The 19,020-nt window shown below is 54.2% G+C and overlaps 1 protein-coding gene across 1 annotated transcript in view; it reads right to left on the reverse strand.

Annotated features, from left to right (window-relative positions):
• The window catches only part of LOC144726630 (tyrosine-protein kinase Src42A-like), a 71,985-nt gene that overhangs the window by 7,181 nt on the left and 45,784 nt on the right, over positions 1-19,020 (reverse strand). The window contains exons 3-4 of the mRNA XM_078605363.1: positions 12,083-12,246; positions 2,282-2,450 (exon numbers count right to left, since the gene is read on the reverse strand). Of these exons, the coding sequence (XP_078461489.1) occupies positions 2,282-2,450; positions 12,083-12,246 (333 nt within the window). The remainder of the gene's footprint in view (positions 1-2,281; positions 2,451-12,082; positions 12,247-19,020) is intronic.

The following is a 19,020-nucleotide window of genomic DNA, read 5'->3' on the forward strand; positions in this document are numbered from 1 at the left end:
CGGCTGTTCTCGGCCACAGTCACCACCTCCCTTCTCTACGACAGTGAAACCTAGACCCCTTTAAATGAACATCTGTGCCAGTTTGAAACACGCAGGGCTGACCCGCCTGCGGTTTATTCTGGGTTTAACCGAGCTGGATTGTGTGAGGAGCTCACAGATCCTCGAAAGATGTGGACACAATCCCATTGGTGAGCTCTTCCGGTGGATAAGGCTGCATTGGTTGGTTCGTGTAGCCTGTATGACCAACCACTGTATGCCCAGGCACATTCTATTTGGCCGGATAGTGGGGGATATACAGGCACGGCACAGGCTATAGAGGACATGGGCTGATGTGGTACAGGAGAATGTGGAGGTGAAAGGACTTGCCGATGACTGGTACTGGCAGTGTCAAGATCGGCCTCTGCGGAGGAGGATCATGAAGGACGCAGTTGGAGGCAGCTGCCTTCCAAGAACAGTGGACGGCAGAGGAGCGACGCTCACAACAACATAAATTGAAGCGGCGGGCAGCTAAAACGCAGCAAGTTGGCAAAGTAGGGAGCACAGGTGGTGCATCTGTCAGTCAACTCATTCGGTCAACCCATGGCACCTGGGAACCTCCTGCCAGTGAGCCTTCAACATATCACGTGGCCTCAGGTTGCACCTAGTCTGGCACAAGTGCCATGGTAACACCACCGCCACGTAGTGGTGAACGGTAGTTGTTGTTGAATATATGTAGGTGTGTACATCATGGGACCTCCTTTGCCAGTACCAAAATATACTAATAGGGTATTTCCCCTTTTTTCTGGCAACAAAACTGACACCTTTTGCAAGGAATCATGCTTACATTAACCACAATACTTGCAGTCAAATGCAAACAAAAAACAATACTCTGATAATTTATGCATTGTCTTTGAAACTGATTGGTCCACACCAGAGACAGCTTTCTTTGGAGCCTAGTCTCATATGGTGTTCGACCAGATGACGCCAAAAGGCGCACAGTTCAAAGACAACGCACTACCAGAGTAATGAGAGCTCGGGGTGAGCAGCTACATCATGGGACCTCCTTTGCCAGTACCAAAATATACTAATAGGGTTTTTCCCCTTTTTTCTCGCAACAAAACTGACACCTTTTGCAAGGAATCATGCTTACATTAACCACAATACTTGCAGTCAAATGCAAACAAAAAACAATACTCTGATAATTTATGCATTGTCTTTGAGACTGATTGGTCCACACCAGAGACAGCTTTCGTTGTCTTTGAACTGTGCGCCTTTTGGCGTCATCTGGTCGAACACCATATGAAACTAGGCTCCAAAGAAAGCTGTCTCTGGTGTGGGTCAATCAGTTTCAAAGACAATGCATAAATTATCAGAGTATTGTTTTTTGTTTGCATTTGACTGCAAGTATTGTGGTTAATGTAAGCATGATTCCTTGCAAAAGGTGTCAAGTTTTGTTGCCAGAAAAAAGGGGAAAAACCCTATTAGTATAGGTGTGTACATGTTTGTGTGTAGTGGAGTGATGTGGTACAGGAGGACGTGGAGCTGAGTGGACTTGCCGATGACTGGTACCAGCGGTGTAAAGATCGTCCTCTGTGGAGGAGGCTCGTGAAGGACGCTACTGGGCAGTTGAAGGCAGTCGCCCTCCAACAACAACGGAGGGCGGAGGAGCGACGCTCACAACAACGAGCGGAGCGCTGGGTGGCTAAAGCACAGCAAGTTGGTACAGTAGGGGGCACGGGTGGTGCATCAGCCAGTCATCTCGGTTATCTTAGTCAGTCGACCCGTGGCACCAGGGTCTGCCCCGTGACCTCCTGCCAGCAGGCGTTCGACACTTCACGTGGCCTCAAGTAGCACATGGCCTGGCACAAGCGTTGTGGTGACGTCGCCGCCACTTAGTGGCGAATGGCGGTTGTTGTGTGTTGTGGGGAGCGGTAGTGCAGCAGTTAGCGTGCTGCACTATGAACCCAGTGACCCGGGTTTGATTCCTGCTCACGGCCAACACCAGTGACGATTATCTGAACCGGTCCCAGGCCTACCCTAGGTCGACTCAGCCTCAAATGAGTAACTGGTGCGGTGTGTAAACATCGCCACTGGGGAGACAAAGGCGGTCGGGCGTGGTGCTGGCCACCCACCCCCTCGTGTACCGTTCCGGCCTACATAGGTGCTCGCTAACAGCACTTGTTCCAACAGTCTGTTTAAGCAATATGGGGAGTCTTTGTCGAAGGTGTGTGTATGCGTGTGTATGCGTGTGTGTGTGCGTGTGTGTGTGTTTGCTGTGTGTGCGGCGCGTGTCTGTGAGTACCAGGCTTGAGAGTCTTGACGGCGACGCGCGTCGTCTTGTTCCACAGGCCCTCGTACACCTCCCCGAACTGGCCGGCCCCGAGCTGGCGCAGTAGCTCGATGGAGCTCCTCTTCACCTCCCACTGGTCCACCGTGTCGTGCGAGAGGCCGAAGGTCACAGGGCTCGTGACCTGCGGAGTAAAAATAAAAACGCAAACCCCCTTAAGTCAGCGCGATTCACTCCGCTAGTGAGCACTGAGCAGGCGCTCATCTCCCGTTTACAGCATTGCAGAGTGGTGGAAATGCTATGTTCCTATGGTCGGGGACGAGTCTATCCATAGGACAATTTGTTGAATCCCCAAGAAGTGGTACTCATTTTATAGACCCCCAGAAAGACGGACGATGGTCAACCCCTGCAACTAGGATTTAAACTCACGACTTTCGGAGTGCAAGCCGCTCGCGCAACCTCTGAGCAGCCGCGTGGCCGGATCGGCAATTTTAATATTTTAGAAATAATGAACTCATTGTATTTGTTTTAATTTCTGTAATTCTAAAGTATACACTGTAGACAGGTTAACAAAAAAATTAGCTAACACTCCCATTCTCGCACAGGTGTCTGAGACGGATGCTGGGAATTCCTTGGCAAAGCAAAGCAGATGTCCAAAGAGAACACGGGGCAGGGTGAGTGCCTCGGCTAATTGATGGGAGGTGAAACGGTTGCGCTGGGTGGGCTGTGCGTGTAGGGTGCGTGGGACCATTCCCAAGGCCGGCGTTGGAGTGGTCTCCACAAGTCGCCGACCAAGGGGATTAAGAGATTAGCACCTCCAATTAGCACGGTGTGAAAAAAGCTGAGGGCGCAACGGTGGTGAGATGTTAACTACCTCGCCTGGTATACAGGAGGTCGTGGGTTCCATCCCGACCCTGACGCCTGCTGTATATTTGGAGTTTGCGTGTCTCTCTCATCATCATCATCATCACGGTGGCTAAGAGATGTTAACTACCTCGCCTGGTGTACAGGAGGTCGTGGGTTCTACCCCGACCCTGACGCCTGCTGTGTATTTGGAGTTTGCGTGTCTCTCTCTCATCATCATCACGGTGGTAAAGAAATGTTAACTACCTCGTCTGGTATACATGAGGTCGTGGGTTCTATCCCGACCCTGACGCCTGCTGCTGTATATTTGGAGTTTGCGTGTCTCTCTCTCTCTCATCATCATCATCACAGTGCTTAAGAGATGTTAACTACCTCACCTGGTATACAGGAGGTCGTGGGTTCTATCCCGACCCTGACGCCTGCTGTATATTTGGAGTTTGCGTGTCTCTCCCCGTGGTTGTGTAATGTAGTAACTCGGCGGGAGACGACTTCACGGGTAACACACTCTTTATTTTATCAACTCGTTCACAGGTGACTAACACCTACTTCGTATCTCGGGTGACAAACACCCACTTAGTATCTCGGGTGACAAACACCCACTTAGCTACTTGGCGACTAACGCCCACTGAGCTACTCGGATGACCAACATCCACTTAGTATCTCGGGTGACAAACACCCACTTAGCTACTCGGCGACTAACGCCACTGAGCTACTCGGATGACCAACATCCACTTAGCTACTCGGCGACTAACGCCACTGAGCTACTCGGGACACTCCCTGCCCGGGGTATCCGTCTCGACTGTGGGTCCCCAGCCCGACCCACGGGGGCGTCGGACCCCGGGTCCCACAGCCTCGCCTCCGAGCCACACAGGGCCCCGGTCCCCACAAGGACTAGGGGTCTCGGGGCACTAGGTCTTCAGCTCCGTCTTCGGGTCTTCAACTGGGTAACTCTCCCCGAGTGCTCTCGCGCGTCCCCCTTTATACCCCACCTGCGGACGTCGCTGCGAGCACCCACTTATTCGACCAATCGCCGGGCGCTGGCTACGATCCTGTTTTCCCACATCTCATCGTGCCTCACCACCCACGCCGCGCCGCCCCGTCATCTGTCACTCCCGGCGCGCGCGTCCACACCACGCCCACAACGCGTGCCCAACCCCGCACCCCGCGCCGCCCCGTAATCCATCACTGTCACAGTCGGCGCACGTCAACACCACCACTACATCACCCCCTACCACATAGCTCGCAGCCGACCCGGCTGCTATAAAAATACACAAACCGCCCTGTGTGCCCCGTAACACAACACAACAACAAGAACAACTAACGTAACAACACAACACGACGCGAACACTACCATCCGCAACCATCAACCAGTGCCACCGCGACAATAGAACAATATATACAAACCGGCGAGTGACAATAGCAATGTGTATGCAAAAAGGAAAATAAATGGAAAAATTTTTTTTTCTTTCGACTCGTGCAGTGTCCCCTTCTTTTTCCGAGCGTCCCTACAACGGGACATTACCCCGGCAGAGGGGAACACCGGGCGAGCTCGGTGTAGAGAAAAAACGTCTTCATGAAAATTGTTGAGCCCTAGCCCGAGTCCGCCTTGCCGGTCCGTCGTACGGCACCAGACGCGGTTGAACGTCCGGTGGTGCCGGCGGTTCAGGAAGACATCGGCCAGGCATCGAGGACCCGTGCGTGCCCCGGGGTTCAGGCTCTCGACGGTCAGCAGCCGTCAAGCCCGAGGCACCTGGGGGTGGGTCAGGTGGAGACACGTGAGGATCAGCCTGCGACACCTCCCTCCCCGAGTCGACGGTCACATCACACGCCCGGTCGTCACGGCACAGAACGGGGTCACACGGTGCCGCATAGGGCTTCAGTCGGGAGGGGTGCACGTACCAACGGCGTTTCCCCCATTTAATCTGTATACTCTGGGGTCGTGCAACCCGCACAATTTCCACCGGTCCCCTCCAAGGTCTCAACAACTTGGGGGACGTAGCCAACGGTGCATGTGGACAATGCAGCCAGGCCTTATCGCCTGGTTTCCAATCATGCGTATGCACCCTCCTTTCATGCAATTTCTCGTTCGCAATTTGCCGCGACCGCGAATTCAACCTTGCCGCCTCCCGTGCTTCAGTCAATTTGGCGATATTAAATTTGATGTGGTCTGCCAATTTAGATTTTGCACGTGGCTGGGAAATCCCCAGTTGGACGTCCATGGCCGGATCGGCCTCCCGCCCATACATAAGAAAAAATGGGGAAAACCCCGTCGCCGCATGAGGGGCCATTCGATAGGCCGCGAGTACCCCCGGCACCTGTAAGTCCCAATCAACCTGATCGTCGCAGACCTGTTGGCACAACATAGACGTAATCGTCCTGTTCAGACGCTCAACCATCCCGTCAGTCTGCGGGTGGTAGGGGGAAGTACGCACTTTCTTTGTACCCAACAGGTCGCACACCTCGCGCAACAAAACGCTCGAAAAATTCTTTCCTTGATCCGTCAGCAAGCGTTCGGGGGCGCCCTTGTCCAAAACATAACCCTGGACAAAGGCGTCCGCCACCGCCGCAGCCGACTGGTTGGCGAGCGGCCATGCCATAGGCCATCGGGTGAAGTATTCCACGCCAACCAGCAGGAACCTATTTCCCCTTGGTGTAGCCGGAAAGGGCCCCAAGATGTCCAACGCTACCAATTCGTTTATACGCGAAACCTGAATGGATTGCAGCGGTGGATTAGCTGCCAATGGTGGCGGTTTCCTTTTGGCGCACCCTACGCATCCCTTAAGAATATTCGCCACGTCGTTACCCATCCCCGGCCAATAATAGTCTCGCTGGATTAGGGCGAGCGTTTTGTGAAACCCCAGATGCATGAGCCGTTCATGAGCTGCCAGAACAACCCTACCCCGCATAGCAACAGGCACAACGAGCACGTGACGCCGGGACATGTTGTCCCACTTCATCAAAAGGCCCTGTCTGCACACCCAGGAACCGACCCGCGCCTCCCCTACCTCGGGAGCGCCAACTTTCTGACGTAGCGTAAGTAGGGAGCTGTCGGACATCTGGAGGCGGCCCCACTCAATGAGGGGCAACGACAACAGCGAATCCCTCCCCGTGTGGGCGTCCTCTCCCGGGGTGTCAGTGGCGGCGAGCGCAACTCCCGGGGTGCCGGCGACCGGGGGTTTGCACCGCGCCGATCCCAACAAACATGTGCAGTCCGTGCACGGAGGCAACCGCGACAAGGCGTCCGCATTTGAGTGTCGCAACCCCTTGCGGTAAATCGTCGTGAATTGGTAGTCTTGAAGGACCTCCAACCATCGGGACAATTGGCCCGATGGCTGTGCCACGCGCATAGCGTATTGTAGAGCCGCATGGTCCGTACGGACCGTAAAATGACGGCCGTAAAGATACGGCCTGAATTGCTGTGTAAAAAACACAATGGCTAACAATTCACGACGAGTTACGCAATAGCGTTGTTCGGCGGGGGAAAGAACTCTACTACCGTAGGCGACCACCCGTTCAACCCCCCCGACCACCTGTGAGAGCACCCCCCCGATACCCGTATTGCTGGCGTCCGTGTCAAGCAAAAACGGTTGTGTGAAATCGGGGTAACACAAGGGGGGAGCCTGCACCAAGGCGTCACGGAGGGAGCAGAACGCAGCCTCCTCTTCCGCCCCCCAGTGAAACCTCACACCCTTAGCCGTCAAAGCGTGCAGGGGCTTGGCTATGGTGGCAAATTGCTTGACAAAACGACGGTAATAGGAGGCGAAACCAATGAAACTACGAACCTCCGTGACCGAGGTTGGCGTTGGCCATGAGCTGACGCAATGCGTCTTAGCAGGGTCCGTCGAGATCCCTGAACGACTCACGATATGGCCCAAATACCTGACCGATTCCCGAAGCAGAAAACATTTAGCCGGTTTAAATTTAAGCTTAGCGGAACGCATCCTGAGGAACACCGCTCTCAGTCGCTGGAGGTGCTCCTCGAAAGTCCGACTAAAGACGATGATATCGTCGAGATAAATCAAACAGGTATCCCATTGGAGGCCCGACAAAACCAATTCCATGAGTCTCTGGAACGTGGCGGGAGCGGAATGTAAGCCCATGGGCAAACGGTTGAATTCAAATAGGCCCCCAGGTGTCCGGAAAGCAGTTTTAGGTTTAGACTCGTTATCGAGTGGCAATTGCCAAAATCCAGAAAGCAGATCGAGTGTGGAAAAAAACTGCGCTCCCGCCAAGGCGTCCAGCGACTCATCCATCCTGGGGAGCGGATACGCATCCGCCATCGAGATTTTGTTTAAGCGGCGGAAATCGACACAAAACCGCAAGGACCCGTCCTGTTTCTTTACTAGGACAATAGGAGCACCCCACGGACTAGAAGAGGGCGAAATGATATCGGCCGCCAACATATCATTAACCGCCGATTGCACATGTTCCTTCTCGGCTGGGCTGAGCCGGAAGGGATTCTGACGAATAGGGGCCGCGTCCCCTGTAGCTATGTGGTGGCGCAACAGGTCAGTGCAACCGATATCGTACTTATGTTTGCTGAACACGTCAGCAAACTCGATTAGCAAACCCCTCAATGCTCCCAATTGCACCTCGGACAAGTTAGCAGAACCGGCACACAACGAGTCCAACCACTCAGTCCCCTCATCACTTGGAGGATGCGACTTAACAGTGAAATCCGCTTGAGCCACGAGCCGTTCCTCAACGGGTAGCGGCGCGGCGTGAGCCAGCACCGTTCCCTGCGCAATTACGGCCGGCCGCGACCCCGTATTCAGGACCATTACGAACGGCTCACTGTCCCCTCTCACCATGGTTTGAGCAACCGCTAAGTCGAGGCCCCTACTGGCTCTGTTAGACGGCCCCAACAGCACCCCCTGTGCCTCCGCACCCACCTCGAGTGGCTTCCTGAACCGAAGGGGTACTAACATTTGCGATCCCGGGGGCACCCGTACAGTGTGAGTCGCCAGCGCCTGCACCGTCGCACAAACCGTGCGCATTTTGGTAGGGCTCGACAAGAACGCAACCCGCTGACCTGACGGAAGCTCTATGCAGGCCTGATCTATAAGAATTTTGATGGGCATTTTGGACAAAAAGTCCGTACCTAGCAAACAGGGAACGGCCAGCGATGATGATACGAAAATAGGGCCCGCCAATTTGATGTCACCAATGCAAATAGTCGCCCGAATCTGGCCGATGATCCCCAGGGATCCCCCATTCGCCGCATAAAATGGCACATCTACTGGCAGAAGGGGTCTACTTTGGACGGGAAGAATGTTATAAATAAGGTCCGAGATGATGGTGGCCGACGCACCCGTGTCAACAAGCACCCGGACCTCAACCCCGTCAATGAACCCCGTTACCACGGACGACCCGGCCGACGCAGCCACGATCCTGTGGGCCAATTCGGACCACTCGACTGCTTGCGGGCCGCGTACGGACCCCCCTCGCCGAAATGAACCCCCGGCACCCAGCCGCGAACCCCCCACCGCGAAGCGGCGACCCGAACGTGCCGTGTTTGTGGACCGAACGTGTGAGATGCCGCGACTTGCCGGGTTTTGTTGGGATGACTTGTGGCCCTGGTCGTCGTCCCGACGTGGTCCTGTGGCGCGCTGACGCGGGGCCCGGCACCCGGCTGCGACGTGACCCCGAAGGCCGCAGTTGTAGCAGACGACGGACGTCGTAGGTTTCGGTTGCTCCAGCTTGCGGGGCGAACGTGTGGGCGAACGACCTCCCGTTCTCCACTCCCCCGGACGCGATGCAGCGAAGGCCTGCTCCTGCACCGCAGCTGGCTGAGGTTCGGCGATCGTGGCGGCCAGTGCCGCGTTCCCCGCCCATTTGCAGACGACCCCCGGCTTGCGTTTGAGGACCTCGTACGCGTGAATGCTCGTGGCGATCGCCAGGGAGCAGATATCCATCTCGTCCGCCACGTTGATGGGGACCCCCAACTCGTGGGCCAACACCAGCAGCTGCTCCGTCACCATGGCGTCCTTCCCCTCCTTATCCATGCGGGGAAAAGCTGCGTCCGCCAAGGCGAGTAGTGCCGTGCGATAGGCGAGCGTCGTTTCTCCAGCCACCTTCCGCCGATCGTAGAACTGGTGGCGACACGTGGAGGGCGGCCCGAACACCTTCGCCATCAGGTGTAGTGCGGCCTGGAGCGTAGAGCGGGACGACCTTGCAGCAGATGTGAAGGCTGCAAGCGCGTCGTCGTCAAGCATCGCTGGCAACGCACGCAGGGCAGTGGTGTCGGACCACCCCGACATCTCCTGATGAGCGAGGAACCTTCGTTGGAAGGCTCCCCAGTCGCCCCCATCCGCCTTGAACGCCGACAGCGCGGGCAATCTTTGCTGGAGGACCCGATCGTCGTCGACGTCGGAGAGATTTTCCCGCGCTCCGCTGTAGTTGTGTAAAATGTCGGCTCGGTTGTCAGGCGCAAAATGGAGGGCTCCGGCGCGCGCTGATGACGTGGGCTGCGCTGCGCAGAGGTGTCCGGCCACGTGGCGTCCGTCTTTCCCGCCAATCGGTGACGGCCCCCCAAAAACGGCGGCAACTTCCAGACTTTTGGCGCGAAGCGCCTTTTGGCGGGAATCCTCCAACGTCGCTTCCTCCACGACCCCCGCAGCCGTTTTTCCGCTCGCCGGAACGGAGATGTCGGCCAAGACAGCGGCGGCGGCGAGTAGCAACTCCGCCAACCGGGAGTGCGCGTCCTGGAGGCTGGTGTCGGAGGCAAGCGGAGCGTCGGCCATCACCGCGAAGTGCTGCATCGGCGGCAACTCCTCGTCCTCTACTCCCGAGGTCGGTGTCCCCGGTACGCCGTCGTCGTCCCGACCTCGCTCGTGGGTACGGGTAGTCTTCCTTGTGTCCATACTTCTTGAAGACAGGTTTACTTCTGACGCCAGTTGTAATGTAGTAACTCGGCGGGAGACGACTTCACGGGTAACACACTCTTTATTTTATCAACTCGTTCACAGGTGACTAACACCTACTTCGTATCTCGGGTGACAAACACCCACTTAGTATCTCGGGTGACAAACACCCACTTAGCTACTTGGCGACTAACGCCCACTGAGCTACTCGGATGACCAACATCCACTTAGTATCTCGGGTGACAAACACCCACTTAGCTACTCGGCGACTAACGCCACTGAGCTACTCGGATGACCAACATCCACTTAGCTACTCGGCGACTAACGCCACTGAGCTACTCGGGACACTCCCTGCCCGGGGTATCCGTCTCGACTGTGGGTCCCCAGCCCGACCCACGGGGGCGTCGGACCCCGGGTCCCACAGCCTCGCCTCCGAGCCACACAGGGCCCCGGTCCCCACAAGGACTAGGGGTCTCGGGGCACTAGGTCTTCAGCTCCGTCTTCGGGTCTTCAACTGGGTAACTCTCCCCGAGTGCTCTCGCGCGTCCCCCTTTATACCCCACCTGCGGACGTCGCTGCGAGCACCCACTTATTCGACCAATCGCCGGGCGCTGGCTACGATCCTGTTTTCCCACATCTCATCGTGCCTCACCACCCACGCCGCGCCGCCCCGTCATCTGTCACTCCCGGCGCGCGCGTCCACACCACGCCCACAACGCGTGCCCAACCCCGCACCCCGCGCCGCCCCATAATCCATCACTGTCACAGTCGGCGCACGTCAACACCACCACTACAGTTGCATGGATTTTACTCCAGGTCCTCCGGTTTTCCCTCCACAATTAGAAACACGAGTTTACAGTATTTGGCTGCGTAAGTTTTCACATGGTAAGCCACTTCGTTGAGCTATAATTTGTGGCCAGGTCGCTTCTGAAAAAGAACTAAATAGCTCAGTGGACCTTACCTGGTAAAATTAAAAAAAAATTTAGTTTATACATATATACAAGATAAGTCTTAATTCTAGATTTGAAGCTTTCGTGACTGCAAGGCATCATATTCTTAGGTTTTTTCGGTAAAGACTTTACCGAAAAAACCTAAGAATAAGATAAGTCTTCTAAGAGCAGATAGTTGGAGACTGTCAGGGTAGATCTATGGGTCTCTGCATCTTTGTGTGAGTCTATGGGTCTATGTGAGTATAAGATCAGATTGCAGGAAACTGTTAGGGCAGATCTATATATCTCTATGTGAGTCTGTGTTGTCTCCATGTGAGTCTATTGGTCTATGTGAGTCGAAGACCACATGGTGGGAGACTGTAAGAGCAGATGTATGTGTCTCTGTGTGATTCTGTGGGTCTCCATGTCAGTCTATGGGTCTATGTGAGTCTAAGGCCACACAGTGGGAGGTTTTGAGGGTAGATCTATGTGTCTTTGCGAGTCTGTGGGTCTCAATGTGAGTCTATCGGTCTACGTGAGTCTAATGCCACACAGCAGGAGACTGTAAGGGCAAATCTATGTGTCTCTGTGTGAGTCTGTGGGTTTCTGTGCGAGTCAGTGGGTCTCCACGTGAGTCTAAGGCCACACGGTGGCCACACGGTGGGAGGCTGTCGGGGTAGATCTTGGAACTCGCTGCGTGTCGACCCATTGGTAGCTGATGCGGGATCTGGCGGATCATGGAACGCGTTGGTAGTGAGGTGCGGTGGTGCTGCTGAAGGCATTAACAGCCTTGGCCAGGCTGATGACTTCCTGATCTTGCGTGAATATAAAAACAAATCTGAGAGAGGCAGCCGAGTGACTCGGGGCGTCTGCACAACAAGCCAGGTTTCAAATCCCAGAAGCCACCCGGCGAGGAAACTGGCTCTCGTGTTTGGCGAGTTGCTGCTCTCAGCCCGGTAGGGAACAAAAAAGTGTACAAATCTAAACAATGTAGCTTTTCATTAAAACATTTTTATACAAATCAAGCTCTGATGAATAAAACCCTCGATGTGACTGCCCACAAAACGAACATCATAATAGTGGAGGCACGTGAGAAAGTAGAAGATGACATCTCGATCTACCCTGGCCCCTGCCCTGGCCGGGCCCTTGCGGGGCCGCACCTGCACGCAGGGCGAGATGAGCGCGCACTTGAGGCCGTTGGCCTCGAGCACGTGGTGCCGCACGAGCTCCTGCAGCGTGGAGAAGGCGGCGCGCTTGTTGATGGTGAAGCCCCCTCTCTCCAGGGGCTGGATGTGGTAGTGCCGCACCTGCTCCACGTCCCGCACTGCACACACACGCAGGGCACACACACATGCAGGGCACACACACACACACGCAGGGCACGCACACAGGGCACGCACACACACACGCAGGGCGCACACACACACGCAGGGCGCACACACACACGCAGGGCGCGCACGCAGGGCATGCACACACACCCGCAGGGCGCACACACACACACACGCAGGGCGCACACACACACGGAGGGCGCGCACACACACGCAGGGCGCGCACACACACGCAGGGCGCACACATACACACACACGCAGGGCGCACACACACACGCAGGGCGCACACACACACACGCAGGGCGCGCAGGGCGCACGGATTACGGCAGCAGTCCCCCAACAACCAAAGGTCAAAGTGATGCTCTGCTCAAATGAAGCATTGAGGAAGCCGCCCACCTTCTATTTCAGCCTTGAGCCAGTGGTGGAAATCCACAAGCATATTCGCAGTTGAACATCCCCCACAAAGTGGTACGCATTTTTATCGACCCCGGAGGGATGACGATGGGCTGAGTGACCCCCCCCCAACAGGGATTTGAACTCGCGACCTTCTGATCGCGAGCCGCTCGCTCGACCGCTGAGCAGCCGCCTGGCACCACCGACCGTGCCCCAAGAACGCGACTCTGACGAGTACTGAACAGCGTTGACGACTAAAACGCCATACCTAAACGGTTGTGCAATAGGCAACAAGAAGTACGGTGGTTTGTGCAGGCTCGCGTGAGAGTTAGAAACCCCGGCGAGCCAAATTTTGCAAAACGAATGTCGGCAAAAATAAAAAATAAAATATTTCAACGCAGCCTCCTGCGCCACCTAGGGCAGGAGGCTGCAGTGCGCGAGTATGGGGAACGGCGGTGGAGTGGTTAGCGCGCTGCGCGACGAATCTGGCGACCCGCAATTGATTCCCGCTCATGGCTAACACGTGGCAATTAGCTGTACCGGTCCTGGGCCTCCCCTAGGTCGAGTCAGCCTCAAATGAGTGCCTGGTGCGGTGTGTAAAACATCGCCACTCGGGAGACAAAGGCGGCCGGGCGTAATGTTGGCCATCCACTCCCTTGTGTGCCGTGCCGGCCTTCATAGGTGCTCGCAAAAACAACCCCGACCTCCTTGGGGTGCCGGACGGGCAACGTTGTCGTGGGCAGTGCCGTGGGGGGAGGGCCAATTCTGATTGGCCTTTCCCCTCAGGGCGTTTGTAGCCACCACAGCAGCTAAATTGGGGCTCTGGACGGGTGCGAGGGGCTGGTAATCCCTCCACCTTCAATAAATTACCACTAAACCACGTCTAAAATATCTCGTTAATAAGCTTTTAGCCGAAGGCCCCGGGGGGACAGGCGTCTATGACGTCTCCTGGCCAAACCCCATTTGGCGCAGCCAGGAGATTGAATCGTTACCCTCGGGGCTCCTCCAGAAACAATAAAAAGCCACTATGGATGGCCACGTGGAGGGATGCAGGCAAGGCCGATGAGTCAGATGCCTTCTATGACATCCTGTCACAGGTGCTGGCTAAAGTGGCCCCTCGGGATAGAGTCATCTTGTTGGGTGACTTTAATGCCCGAGTTGGTCATGATGCTGGCACCTGGTCTGGAGTGATTGGAAGGCATAGGCCAGATCAGCTCAATAACAACGGAAGGAGGCTGCTAGATTTTTTTGTGCAGCCCATTGGCTTGTAATTACCAACACGCTGTTCCAGTATCGGCGCATCCACACAACATCATGGATTCATGCCGGGTCCTTGCAAGAACATCTGCTGGACTACATAGTGACGGAACAGCGGATGCGAGCCCATGTCCTTGACACCAGGACCTACCGTGGAGCTGATCTGCCCTCTGACCATCGACTTGTCATCTGTAAGATACGCCTGCCATTCTTCCACTCCGGTGGTGGGTGTCCACCCAGGACCCCATTCCAACCTAAGGTGGCCTGGTCTCAGCTAGCTGATGAAAGTTGCGAGCGAGAATTTCATCATCGCTTGCGGCTGGGGTTGGCATCATCCCCCACTCCTCCTGATGTCGAGGGTAAATGGGCGAGGTTTAGGACTGTGACTCATGCAGCTGCAATGGCTGCTTTGGGTACGCGGTCCAGACCTCCCCAGAGACCCTGGCTGACAGAGGAGGTGTTCAAGCTGGCTGAGAAAATGCGACAGGCCCACTCTAACCGTCTACAGCATCCTACGTCAGAGAATGAGGAGGCTTACCGCAGCCTTCGCTCTTAGGTTCGGAGAGCCGTGAGGCACTGCAAGGATGGGTGGTGGTCACGGGTTGCTGAGGAGATGGAGTCTGCCTCAATGGCCCGTGATCACAAATCCCTATTTAACTCCATCAAAAAAGTTACCTGCAGCGCCACACCTATTACCATCATTAGGGGGAAAACGGTGATCCAATCTCCAACCCCCAGGAACAGGTTTGCAGATTTGCTGAGCATTTCTGTGAAGTCCTGGGGGAGGGGAAATCCCTCGACATGGAAAACATCGTGGGACAAAGTGGGGATGACCCTGCTGAGGCTGCGGTGCCTCAAATATTGGAAGAAGAAGTCACCCCCTGTGAGTGGCTGGCTGAGGTGCCATCTGTTGAGGAAGTACTAAAGGTGATCCAGAGTCTGAGACCAGGAAAGGCACCGGGCAGAGATGATCTCCCAAGCGAAATGCTGATGGAGGGTGGCGTTTGTGCACAGACTGCCCTACATGACATCATAACAACAGTCTGGACCACTGGACAGGTTCCGCAGGATTGGAAGGATGCCCTGGTGGTCCCCCTATTTAAGAAGGGGGGCTGCACAGACTGTAACAACTACAGGGGCATCTCACTCCACAGTGTGCCGGGAAAGGTCCTGGCAAGGATTATTCAACATCGCCTTGCCAGGCACGCTGAGGAGAGGCTTGCGGAGCCCCAATGTGGTTTTAGGAAAGGGCGGTCCTGCACAGATGCCCTATTCTCTGTCCGTTTGCTACAGCAGAGGTGTAGGGAATTCCAACAAGACCTACATCTCTGCTTTATTGACCTGGTCAAGGCCTATGATACCATCAGTAGGCCTGGGCTCTGGGTTATTGTTCGTGCTTTCGGAGTCCCTGACCCTCTGCTCACGATCATTAAGGACCTTCATGATGGTGAGCGGGCCCGGGTAAAACTACGTGGCTGGGAGTCAGAGCCATTCCCTGTACACCTTGGGGTGCGACAGGGATGTCCTCTGGCTCCCACATTATTTAACATATTTTTCAACCACGTAGTTCGTGAAGCCTTTGATGGCTGTACCAGAGGAATTTATATCTGGTACAAATACAATGGGAGGCTGATCAATGCCCGGGTACGGCCAAGGGATGGCTCCCTATTGGTCAACCACGTTATGTATGCCGATGATTTGGTAATTGACCCTCACTCAGAGGAGGAGTTGGAGGCGCTGCTGCTGAACCTGGAGCATGCCACTAAGAGGTGGGGCCTTACCATCAGCCCCACCAAAACTAAGCACCTGCCTGGGTTTTTGTACCATCGGACACTCCACCCCCACAACTCCCAATCGATGATGGGGCAGTTGTGGAGAGAGTGGAGCGTTTCCACTACCTGGGCAGTGTGCTCATGACCGGCTCTGGTTTGACAGCAGAGGTCTCACTCCGAATCAGTCGAGCGGCATTATCTTTTCATCGGTTGCGTAACGCTGTGTGGAAGCGACCTGGTCTGTCGCTCCGCACGAAGCTTCAAGTACTCTTTGGTTTTTTCGGTAAAGTACGTAGGTGAAAATAAAAAAAGAATGAAAACAACTAAATTGAATTTTATAATGATTTATTTTAGTTGTTTTCATTCTCATTTTATTTTCACCTACGTGACTTTACCGAAAAAAACAACGAATATGGATCCTTGCAGTCACGAAAACTTCAAATATAGAAGCTTCAAGTCTTCTCGGCCACGGTCATTCCCTCCCTTCTCTACACTTGCGAAACGTGGACCCCCACAATGGAATATCTTCGCCGGTTAGAAACATTTAGGCTGGCCTGCCTACGATCCATCCTGGGTTTAACCAGCCTGGATTGTGTGAGGAGCTCACAAATCCTTGAACGATCTTGGCAAAGTCCCATCGGTGAGCACCTCCGGCAGGCAAGGCTGCGTTGGCTGGGTCATGTAGACTGCATGCTCAGCTACCGCATGCCTAAACAGCTTTTGTTCGGCCGGATAGAGGGGGCTAAACGGGCGCGGCACGGGCTAGAGAAGAGATGGAGTGATGTGGTACAGGAGGATGTGGAGCTGAGTGGACTTGCCGATAGCTGGTGTCAAGATCGGCCTCTGTGGAGGAGGCTCGTAAAAGACGCTGCTGGGCTGTTGGAGGCAGTCGCCCTCCAACAACAACGGAGGGCGGAGGAGCGACGCTCACAACAACGAGCGGAGCGCTGGGTTGCTAAAGCACAGCAAGTTGGCACAGTAGGGGGCACAGGTGGTGCATTAGCCAGTCATCTCGGTTATCTTAGTCAGTCGACCCGTGGCACCTGGGTCTGCCCCGTGACCTCCTGCCAGCGGGCGTTCGACACTTCACGTGGCCTCAAGGTGTACATAGCCTGGCACAAGCGTCGTGGTGACGTCACCGCCACTTAGTGGCAAATGGCGGTTGTGGTTGGTGTGTGTACAAGTCGATGTGTGTGTGTAAGTCGATGTGTGTATGTCTGAGTCGATGGGTGTGAGTCGATATGTGTGTGAATACTTCGATGTATGTGTGTGTGTAAGTCCATGTGTGTATGTGAGTCGATGTGTGTGTGTGAGTCGCTGTGTGTGTGTACAAGTCGATGTGTGTGTGTAACTCCATGCGTGTGTGTCTAATGGGGGAGCAATAGTGTAGTGGTTAGCGCGCTGCGCTAACCACTACACTATTGTCACTGGTGTTGGTTCACGGCCAACACCAGTGACGATTATCTGAACCGGTCCTGGGCCTCTGCTACGTCGACTCAGCCTCAAATGAGTACCTGGTGCGGTGTGTAAAAACATCGCTACTGGGGAGACAAAGGCGGTCGGGCGTGGTGCTGGCCACCCACCCCCTCGTGTACCGTTCCGGCCTTCATAGGTGCTCGCTAACAGCACTTGCCCCTACAGTCTGTTAATTCTATATGGGGGATCTTTGTCTTTGTTTTTTGTGTTTGTGTCTAAAGTCGATGTCTGTGTGTGTGAGTCCATATGTGTCTGAGTGTGTAAGTCGATGTGTTTGTATGTGTGTGGGTCAATGTCTGTGTGTGTGTAAGACGGTGTGTGTGTCTGACTTCCCGCTAGTGGCTTACAGTGAGGGAAAATAGTATTTGATCCCCTGCTGATTTTGTACGTTTGCCCACTGACAAAGAAATGATCAGTCTATAATTTTAATGGTAGGTTTATTTGAACAGTGAGAGACATAATAACAACAACAAAATCCAGAAAAATGCATGTCAAAAATGTTATAAATTGATTTGCATTTAAATGAGGGAAATAAGTATTTGACCCCCTTTTAATCGGAAAGATTTCTGACTCCCAGGTGTCTTTTATACAAGCAATGAGCTGAGATTAGGAGCACACTCTTAAAGGGAGTGCTCCTAATCTCAGCTTGTTACCTGTATAAAAGACACCTGTTCACAGAAGCAATCAATCAATCAGATTACAAACTCTCCACCATGGCCAAGACCAAAGAGCTCTCCAAGGATGTCAGGGACAAGATTGTAGACCTACACAAGGCTGGAATGGGCTACAAGACCATCGCCAAGCAGCTTGGTGAGAAGGTGACAACAGTTGGTGCGATTATTCGCAAATGGAAGAAACACAAAAGAACTGTCAATCTCCCTCGGCCTGGGGCTCCATGCAAGATCTCACCTCGTGGAGTTGCAATGATCATGAGAACGGTGAGGAATCAGCTCAGAACTACACGGGAGGATCTTGTCAATGATCTCAAGGCAGCTGGGACCATAGTCACCAAGAAAACAGTTGGTAACACACTACGCCGTGAAGGACTGATATCCTGCAGTGCCGGCAAGGTCCCCCTGCTAAGAAAGCACATATACATGCCCGTCTGAAGTTTGCCAATGAACATCTGAATGATTCAGAGGACAACTGGGTGAAAGTGTTGTGGTCAGATGAGACCAAAATGGAGCTCTTTGGCATCAACTCAACTCGCCGTGTTTGGAGGAGGAGGAATGCTGCCTATGACCCCAAGAAAACCATCCCCACCGTCAAACATGGAGGTGGAAACATTATGCTTTGGGGGTGTTTTTCTGCTAAGGGGACAGGACAACTTCACCGCATCAAAGGGACGATGGACGGGCCATGTACCGTCAAATCTTGGGTGAGAACCTCCTTCCCTCAGCCAGGGCATTGAAAATGTGTCGTGGATGGGTATTCCAGCATTACAATGACCCAAAACACATGGCCAAGGCAATAAAGGAGTGGCTCAAGAAGAAGCACATTAAGGTCCTGGAGTGGCCTAGCCAGTCTCCAGACCTGAATCCCATAGAAAATATGTGGAGGGAGCTGAAGGTTCGAGTTGCCAAACGTCAGCCTCGAAACCGTAATGACTTGGAGAAGATCTGCAAATAGGTGTGGGACAAAATCCCTCCTGAGATGTGTGCAAACCTGGTGGCCAAGTACAAGAAACGTCTGATCTTTGTGATTGCCAACAAGGGTTGTGCAACCAAGTACTAAGTCATGTTTTGCAGAGGGGCAAATACTTATTTCCCTCATTAAAATGCAAATCAATTTATAACATATTTGACATGCGTTTTTCTGGATTTTGTTGTTGTTATTCTGTCTCTCACTGTTCAAATAAACCTACCACCAAAA

This window comes from Lampetra planeri, chromosome 24, assembly GCF_965212315.1.
Source record: "Lampetra planeri chromosome 24, kcLamPlan1.2.h2, whole genome shotgun sequence".
Classification (NCBI taxonomy): Eukaryota; Metazoa; Chordata; class Hyperoartia; order Petromyzontiformes; family Petromyzontidae; genus Lampetra; species Lampetra planeri.